Raw genomic sequence first — 9854 nt, 5'->3', positions numbered from 1 at the left:
GTATTTCTTCAGTGTCTGTTGTTATGTCTCCCTTTTCATTTCTGATTTTGTTGATTTCAATACTGTCTCTCTGACTTTTAGTTAGTTTGACTAACGGTCTGTCTATCTTGTTGATTTTCTCAAAGAACCAGCTCTTCGTTTTGTTGATTCTTTGGACTGTTTTCTTAGTTTCTAAATTGTTATTTTCAGCCCTGAGTTTGATTATTTCCAGATGTCTACTCCTTTTGGGTGTTTCTGCTTCTTTTTTTTTCTAGGGCTTCCAGTTGTGTCCTTCAGATGCTTATGTGAGATGTCTCCAATTTCTTTTTAAAGGCACTTAGTGCTATGAATTTTCCTCTTAGCACCGCTTTCAATGTATCCCACAAATTTGGATATGTTGTTCCTTCATTTTCATTGAATTTCAGAAACTCCTTGATTTCTTTCTTTATTTCTTCCCTGACCCAGGTGTCATTTAGCAGAGAGTTGTTTAGTTTCCACGTACGTGTAGGCTTTTTGTTATTTCTGTTGTTGTTGAATTGCAGCCTAAGAGCATGGTGATCTGATAGGATACAAGGTATTATTTCAATCCTATTGTATCTATTGAGGCTTGCTTTGTGACCTACAATGTGATCAATTTTGGAGAAGGTTCCATGGGGTGCAGAGAAGAAGGTATATTCTTTCTTGTTTGGGTGAAAGTTTCTATAGATATCTATTAGATCCATTTGACCCATGGCATTGGTTAATGATGTTATTTCTCGGCTTAGTTTCTGTTTCAATGACTTATCCTTCAGTGAGAGTGGGGTGTTGAAGTCTCCCACTATTATTGTGTGGGGATCGATGTGTGGTTTAAGCTTTTTTAGCAGATCTTTTATAAATGTGGGAGCCCTTGTATTGGGAGCATAGATGTTCAGAATTGTGATGTCATCTTGGTTGACTTTACCTTTGATGAGTATGAAGTGTCCTTCCTCATCCCTTTTGATTAATTTTGGTTGAAAGTCCATTTTGTTTGACATTAAAATGGCTATGCCTGCTTGCTTCTTGTGACCATTTGCTTGGAATATTTTTTTCCAACCTTTTACCCTGAGGTAATGCCTATCATTATGGGTGAGATGTGTTTCTTGAATGCAGAAGAATATTGGATCTTGTTTATGCACCCATTCAGTTAGTCTGTGTCTTTTTATTGGAGAATTGAGACCATTGATGTTGAGAGATATTAATGACCAGTGACTGTTAAGAGTCTTAATTTTGATGTTGGTTCCAATTGAGCATTTGTGTAGTTGTGTTTTTTGCCATGGTATAGTTATCTATTTCCTGAGTAGTTTGGGTTGTAGCTTGACCCTTTGGGATGGAGTTTTCCTTCTAGTACCTTCTGAAAACGTGGATTTGTGGATAGGTACTGTTTGAATTTGTTTTTGTCATGGAATATTTTGTTTTCTCCATCAATGGTTATTGATAGTTTTGCTGGGTAAAGTAGTCTGGCCTGGCATCTCTGGTCTCTTAGGGTTTGCAGGATCTCCGTCCAGACCCTTCTGGCTTCTATGGTCTCTGCTGAGTAGTTGGGTGTAATTCTGATAGGTTTGCCATTAAATGTTATTTGGACCTTTTCCTTTGCAGCTTTTAATATTTTTTCTTTGTTCTGTATGTTTTGTGTTTTGATTATTATGTGGCGGGCAGTTTTTCTTTTATGGTCAATTCTATTTGGTGTTCTGTAGGCCTCTGGTATGTTTATAGGCATCTCTTTCTTTAGATTGGGGAAATTTTCTTCTATGATTTTGTTGAGAATAGTTTCTGGGCCTTGGAGTCTGATATCTTCTCTTTCTTCAATGCCCATTATCCACAGATTTCTTCTATTCATGGTGTACTTAATTTCTTGGATGTTTTGTGTCAGGAGTTTTCCAGATTTGGCCTTTTTCTTTAATGGTTGCTTCAAGATCTGTGATTGTATCTTCTAGACCTGAGATTCGTTCTTCCATCTCTTGGATTCTGTTAGAAAAGCTCACCTCTATGTTGCTCATCTTCTCTGAGGCCTCACATTCTCGTTTTTTTTCTGTCTGTGTGTTTATCATTGACTCCATTTTCATTTTCAGATCTTGAACTGAATTTTTTTATTTCTTTCATCTGATTGTTTGTATATTCCTGAATTTCTTCCATTGCCTGTTTATAGGTCTTCAGAGCTTGAACCGTTTTATTTATTTCTTTCATCTGGTTGTTTGCATTTTCCTGCAGTTTTTCCAGTTCCACTCTATGTGCTTCTTTCATGTCTCTCACCTGTTTGGCTGTGTCTTCCTGCATTTGATTACGAATTTTATTTGTTTCCTCCATTATCATCCTCATTACTAAGAATTTGAGGTCATTTTCTTGTATTTCCGTTGTATTTGAGTTCTCTGGTTTGTTTTCTTTGGGATAGCTGGAAACTGGAGATGCCATGTTGTTTTGGGGTTTTTTGCGTATGCTTTTCTGCTGTCCTTTAGACATCTTGCCATCTTTGTTTTTGTTGGGTAGCTTCCAGAGTTGGATGGAGGGAATCTGATGATAGATTCACCTGTTTTCTCACGATTTCCCTAGGCTGGAAGCTGTAATGCTTCACTGGTGTGGATGTTAGGAGGTTAGCCCTGTTGTTTTGGACTCTCACAGCCAGTGATCCTCAGCTCCCCTGTGCTGTGCGTCCTGCTATCATTGTGAATCTCTGAATGAGCGTTGGGTCACGCCAAGGTATCCACAACCTTCTGTGTCCCCTGCCAAGTCCAGCCAGGAACACTGGGCCCGAACCACAGGCCGAACTCAGCTAGATTCTCAGGGCCTGAACCGTCTGCTGAGCTCAGCTTGAGATTCTGGGCCCAAAATGCACACAGTGTCCAGCCAGAATTTTTGGGCTGGGACTGTGCACCAAGTTCAGCTAGGGGCTTTCGGCCCAAAGTGCGTGCTATGGTCAGTTATTGACTCAGGGCCCAAACTGTCCACCAAGCTCAGCCAGGAATTCTGGATTCAAACTGCACACTGTGTCCAACCAGAGTCTTAGAGCTGGGACTGTGCCTAAAGCTCAGCTAGAGTCACTGGACCCAATCTGTCTGCCAAGCACAGTTAGAGACTCTGGTCCCAAACTGCATGCTGAGCTCCATCCGAGTCTCCAGGGCAGAATTGTATACCGAGCTCAGCCAGGGTCTCTGGACTCACACTGCGTGCTGAGTTCAGCCCGGGACTCTGGGCCTAAATTGCGTGGATAGTCCAGCCGGAGTCTTAGGGCTGCCGAGCCTGTGCGCATAGCTCAGCTAGTGTCTCTGGGACCAATCTACCCGGCAAGTCCAGCTAAGGCCTCTGGGCTGAATCTGCATGCTGACCTCAGCCTGCATCAGCGCCCCAGAACTGCCCGCTGAGCTGAGCTAGTGTCTCGGGCAGAACTGCTTGCTGAGTCGAGCCAGCGCCTCCAGTGGAACCGAGTGCTCTGCCTAGCCTGCGCCACAGCAGGAGAACTGCGGCTGTGCTGAGCTAGCATCCCTGGTGGAGCAGAGCACTCTGCCCAGCCTGCATCACAGCAGGGGAGCTGTGGCTGCGCTGAGCTAGTGCCTCGGGCAAAATTGTTTGCTGAGTCAGCATCTCCACGGCACTGCGCACTGAGCTGAACCCGGGACTCTGGGGCCGAACTGTCCACCGAGTCCAGTCTGGGTCCCAAGGCACCACGTGACCCCAATCCTGCCCAGAGTCTCCTCTCCCGCAACAACTACCACTGGCCACCACACCAATCGCCTCCACCGGAAGGCTATGAGCTGCAAACCTCAGCCACCGCCGCTAGTGCCGCTGGTGCTGCTGGTGCCGCTGCTGCTGCTGCTGCCTCTGCCACTGCTGCTCCGATCGGAGAAAATCTGCGTTCCTCCCGTGTGCAGGGGCATGCAGGTCCTCCGCACCCTGGTCCCTCTGAAACGTGGCGCACTGCTGTTGCCGTGGTGCGGGGACCTCGGTGTTCCTGGCTCAGAAATCTGTGCAATTCCCTGAATTGTTCACTGGAGCCTCCAAACACGGTCCACACTGCTCGCCGCCATCTTGGATCTTCTATATCATATTTTATCATGTTTATCATTTAGCCAAGATTTCAAGTACTATTTTGTTGCCTTCAATAAACACACCTCATCATCAAAGGTAGATCACATCCCATAGTGAACAGATGTGACAGTGTCTTGCAAGAAAATGGAACTTCCGGTATCCATTCCACAGGACGGGTCCTTAGGTGTCTCTCTGGCCCGTGTGCTGGTCCAGCCTGTCCGCTGCTCCACACGCACTCAAGCCCGGGCTCTGAAGGTTTTTTGGATGGTATGGGGAATGAGGCTTCCTCCTTTTGGGACATCAGCTGGGGAAGGGCGGCTGAGGAAGGGCATCTGGGTATTTTTTCTGCCTTTCTGCACTACCAGGTTTTCACCCCAGCACCTGGCTCCTGAATCTTTACTGGTAAAATTGAATGCTTGACCTTTTTAAAAACAGTAATCATCATTTTGAGTATTTACTACGGGGAAAGGTAAAGAAAATAGATTTATTTAGTTATTTATTTTTTATTTTTGGTTTTTCAAGACAGTGTCTTTCTGTGTTAGTCTTGGCTGTCCCGGACTCGCTTTGTAGACCAGGCTGGCCTCGAACTCGCTTTTAGTATCACAATGGTGTCATTATAAAGATCACCAGAAAAAGACATATAAGTTGATTAGCATGCTACCTCACCCAAAATAATTATTCAATAAACAACAGTCACCATTATACACATAACTACAGATCACCATAAAAATAAGAAACAAGAAACTTCCACTAGCTTGCTTAGAGAATATTAATCATTGGTACCATTCCAAACTCACCAAAAGTGTTATTATGATCAATCACAGGTGTTTGTTGAGCTTCCAGCAAGGCCAATTGCCTCATTTTGAAATTCTGTATGGGGATGAGCTCCCGTGGAGAGAGTGTACTTGTCTTCCTTGCAGAAGTGATAGAGGTAATGGTGCCCCTATTAGGATTTTCTAAGTCACGGTAGTAGGTCATTGTAGAAGAGCCAGGCACATTTCTAAATTTGTAATACTGCTGGTAGGTTTGGGCAGTATATATAGGACTTGGTGGAGTTTCTTGATACTTCCTCTCTCGTGAAGACCTAGCAAATACTATTGCCTGGGAATCTTTAGAATGGAAAACAGCATTGTTCTCAGTGTTCTGGATACCCTCAGTGTTGTAGATAGAATCCATGTACTGAAAAGCCTGTGTGTTGTTGATAGTATCAGTGTTCTGTAAAGTCTGTGTATTGTCAATAGTATTATTGTACTGTACAGTCCGTGTGTTGTCAATAGTATCATTGTACTGGAATGTCTGTGTGTTGCCAATAGTATAATTGTAGTAAGTCTATATGTTGCCGATAGTATTATTGTACAGGTAAGTCTGTGTGTTGTCGATAGTATTATTGTACTGGAAAGGCTGAGTGTTGTCAACAGTACCAGTGTACTGGAAAGTCTGGGTGTTGTCAATAGTATTATTGTACTGGAAAGTCCAGGTGTTGTCAATAGTATTATTGTACTGGAAAGACTGAATGTTGTCACTAGCATCTGTGTACTGGAAAGTCTGGGTGTGGTCAGTAGAATTGGCGTACTTGTAAGACTGGGTGTAATCATTAGTCTCGGTGTTTTCCATATCCTGACTATTTTCTGCTACCCCACAAACAGGTGAAGTTGGACTATGACTCCGAGGATAAGAGAAGGAATTTTCATGAATAAATTGTCTCAGCCTCTGGAATTTAAGTATTTTAAACATCAGGTAATTGTATTTTCTGGATACAGATGCAAAAGGCTGCATAATGAAAAAATAAAAAGAAGTGAGGACATTTTACAATATCTATGCAACATTATTTTATGTTAGGAAAATGGTGTTCTATTTTGATCATGTGATTTTTTTGTTCATCTTCTGACCTACATTCCAATTTGTTATATACATTATAGGTATAAATATAAAAATACTCATTGTTACTACAGAAGCTCTACTGTGCTGTCCAGTTGAGATGTGGGGGCCCACTCTTCTGAAAGCTGCAGCTAGTGATAAACAGGGACACCTCTCCTGATCTCAAGACCTTGGGGCTAGTTCTCCCATCTACTAACAGGGGGTGAGGTGTGGAGGGCACCAACCTGATGGCCATGCCACTTTACAGCAGATGAGTGGCTGGGACAGCTCTACTGAGCTCATGTACTTGGAGGGGTGGCTCACCCATGCCCCTGCCACCAATTGTGCAGGTGCAGGTGAGCCAGCACAGAGAGTACGAACACTGGAGAGCTGACTCTGCCCCTTTCCAGCAGCAGCATTGAGTGAGCTAGTTAGGACAGTACTGGAGAGCTTGCCCTGGTAGTGCAGATATGAGAGATCTGGCAGGGAGATCAACCTAGATCCAGGGCTCTGAGTTGGCCCACCTCCCAAATCTACCTCATCTATGAACAGCTGGAGCTTGTGAAAGGGTCGGTCCTGCAGATCCAAATCTAAGGAGATATTGTCAGAAATAATCACAATGAGGTGAATAATAAAAAGTAATCTGATATAGCAAAATTTCAATTAAGTTTACAATTCTCCCTTATATAAGAAGTGTTCACAATCTGACATTCTAGGAAAACACACTGAAAAAAGGGAAGTACCATACCTGACAATAGTTCAGGATAGTCGCAATGGCTTTTGGTCCTTCCATTTCAGAAACTTCAGATGGGGAAGGCAGTTTCTAGAATAGTTTTTACAACACAAGTAGTTAATACTTTATTTCCATAAGAGCCACACATAAGTATGATTAGTGATCATACTTTATTTAAATTTTTATTTTTTACCAATCTTTCAAAAGTCTTAATTAAAGCAGAGATGAAATAAAAATTCAAGTTATGAGGAATGGAAATGGTTTCCAGTCAAGTGAAGGAGAAAGGAAAGACTTTACTAGAAGAGATTAGACTTAAAATTCCAGTAAAAAGTCACCCAGAATGTTCTAGTACATAAGGAAAAGGAAAATGTAAAATGGTTAAGATCTCACTGTCTAAAGAGATTCAAGATCTTCAGTGTAAGTTTATAGGAACTCCATAATGCATTTGGAATTTAAACCTTTTTCTTTAAAATGGTAAATAGTGATATGCTGGGCAACAAATTGCTTAATATTACATTACTGAAATGTGCAGTCTTTGGTGCATAGCCATAAAGCATATTAGCACTGCCATCTTAAGGAGATATTCATATCCATGTAGGAGAAAACTTCTTAGTAAATTAAAAAGAAAGATAAAATAACAACAACAACAAACTGAGGACTTTAATTTCACTTCTCAGAAGTTTTAAAAACCTGATGTATTATCAGGTTTGCATATTTAAAATATCATGCCTATGTAGAAAAGTCAGGCATGGTAACACATCCCTTTAATAGCAAAAACTCAGGAAGTTAAGACAGGAGGGTGGTGAGTTCAAGACATCCTGTGTAGGCCAAGGACATTGTCTCAGTAAACAAAGGAAAACAGATGCTTCCAGAAGTATGCTCTCATTAGTACAGCTACATCAGAGCCCCTCTTTTCCATCGAGCTTAACATCTTCTGTACGTCAGGGCAGAGGCATTAGTCTTCAATGTTTAAACTGATTTTAAAGCCAAAACCAAACCAAACCAAAAAAACAAAAAACCAACAATAACAAAAACTAACCATGATCAGAGCATTAGGCCAAGTTTTGATTCCTAAGCAATCCAATAGTGCCACCCTGTGGCTAAATTAGGAAATGCTTAAGCAATTCTTGGTATATTAATTTTTAAAACATTATTGAAATAAGACAGGGTATTAATAAGCTATCATAAATAACTATTATATTTCTTCAAAATAATTATTATAAGAATAAATTATGACATGAGTAAAATTTAAAGTCAACAGACTTGGTAGCTCCATACGTGTTTGTTTTAAAATATGTGATACAGATAACCTAAATTAGCCTCTACTGATTAAGTTACTAAAATAACATAGAAATAGGTTATATAATACCCCTTACAAAAATATAGTAGTTTACCTTCATATGGTAGTGTATAAATATTCCCCAAAATGACTCTCAATAATCGATAGTGAGTATTGCCTCCAGTGATGAAAACATCACAGTTCATAGAAGTTGAAAGTTGCTTAGATTACTCCAATGACATTAATATGCATGTCCTAGCAAGGCTAAATGTGTTCAATGACAGGCCAAATTGTATATAGTTTAATAATTTACATTTGTGTAAACTTGAACGGTTAAGAAACTCAGAATACAATGGAAAGTTTTAAAAGGCAAATTATTTGAAACGCTGTTTGTCAGATTCTCATAAAGTTGAATTTTCTATCAACACTACACTTCTGCAATTCAGTTTCAGAGTACCAAGGAGAAATGCTAAGTGTATGTTCTTAAATTTATATATACATGCTCATAAAAAAATTTTACAGAGCATTATCAAAATTGTACTTATTACCTATTCATTTCATTTTATGTAATTTAACTCAGTTAAGCAAAACCTATAGCACAACTAAAAGAACAGAGATGATCAATTTAAAATACAAACCCTATTCATTTCACTGGTGACAGATGTCCTTGTTGTGCAACAGGAGACACGCTATTTCCTCCCAGTTGAGTCTTTTACTATTAGACTTGCTGGAAGGTTTACTTGTGAAACTGCTTAGTCATCTAAGAGGCAACCTTCTACACCTAAAAAGAAATGCCTGAAAATGTTACTTAATGTACCTAATATCTAAATCAACTTAACATGGATGACTTTATGAGGCTAAGCATGGAACCTAGAATCTTATCCATGCTAGGCCTTACCACTAAGCTATATTCCCAGCACTAGAACAATCTTTATGCGTAGAAAAGCTATAAAAAACAAAATCCATGATTGAGAACTCACAATGATGTTAAAAGCAAGTACAATCTGTGTACAGTCTACAAAGGAAGTGATGCAAGTCATTGAACAAAAGAATATACATCTAACACTTTGTAAAGGGTCTTCAAGGAACTTTTTGCCCAGGGAGGCAGAATGCCACCAAACTCTGCCCCAAGAATCTGTTCTAGGGCTGGAGAGATGGCTTAGAGGTTAAGAGCACTGGATGCTCTTCGAGAGGTCCTGGCTTCAAGTCCCAGCAACCACATGGTGGCTCACAACCATCTATAATGCGACCTGGTGCCCTCTTCTGGTGCGCAGGCACACATGTAGACAGAACATTGTGTACATAATTAATAAATAAATATTTTTTTAAAAGAATCTGTTCTGAAGTGAAGGCAGCTGACACTGGCACTGCTATCTTTGACACTAATGATGCTGCCAAACTCTGATCCAAGAATCTGTTCTGATCTGAAGGCAGCTGCCACTATACTGCCACCGCCATCTTTGACATAATGCTACTGCCACTATTGCTTTGATCACTACTGTCTTTGCCACCATTGCTGTTGTCACTGACACTTTGTCTCCATCTCTGGTGCCTCTATTACTGCTGCTGCAGCTGGTAATGCTGCTATTGGTGGTGGTACTGTAGCTGCTGCAATGTGAGCAGAGTAACCACAGAGACTCTGCCTCCTCACCTGCCCTATAAACCCTTCTGGGGTTCATAACTCCGGGGCCCATAGCAGCCCCCAAATCATGATTGCTTTATTTGTCAGAATTTAACATTAAACCTAAATAAATGCACGTGGAATATAAGCTGAACATTCTAGAATTCTCAAGGCTGGATTACAGTTCTGAGTCATTTAATATGGAACTACAACTAGGTATGGTTCTCTAGCTTGTATCAGATGTCGGTCTTGAATTTCTGTCATATAGTCACTGGAGGGGCACTCTAGTGCAAAATTTAATTAACTGTATCCATCTTGAGACAGAGCAGGAGGGAGAGAAACAATAA

At 40.9% G+C, this 9854-nt stretch overlaps 1 protein-coding gene across 1 annotated transcript; it reads right to left on the bottom strand.

Moving 5' to 3' along the window:
- Positions 1-4776: 4776 nt before the first annotated feature.
- LOC127185201 (uncharacterized) lies at positions 4777-9344 on the bottom strand. Its single transcript, XM_051141762.1, has 4 exons — positions 9333-9344; positions 6623-6697; positions 5386-5787; positions 4777-5313 (listed from the first exon to the last, which is right to left on the bottom strand). Exons 1-4 carry the CDS (start codon positions 9342-9344, stop codon positions 4777-4779), a joined length of 1026 nt encoding a protein of 341 aa, XP_050997719.1.
- Between the last annotated feature and the right edge of the window lie 510 nt (positions 9345-9854).

The sequence above is a fragment of the Acomys russatus genome, chromosome X (genome assembly GCF_903995435.1).
Source record: "Acomys russatus chromosome X, mAcoRus1.1, whole genome shotgun sequence".
Taxonomy (NCBI): domain Eukaryota; kingdom Metazoa; phylum Chordata; class Mammalia; order Rodentia; family Muridae; genus Acomys; species Acomys russatus.
This window is presented reverse-complemented; position numbering and strand designations above follow the sequence as displayed.

Excerpts from the sequence above, each read along its gene's own strand:
- LOC127185201 (XM_051141762.1), bottom strand. Across the intron at positions 5,788-6,622 it reads CTATCCTGAACTATTGTCAG|CCTTTTGCATCTGTATCCAG; the intron begins GTATGGTACTTC and ends TTCATTATGCAG. Across the intron at positions 5,314-5,385 it reads ATAATACTATCGACAACACA|ACATTCCAGTACAATGATAC; the intron begins CAGACTTACCTG and ends GGCAACACACAG.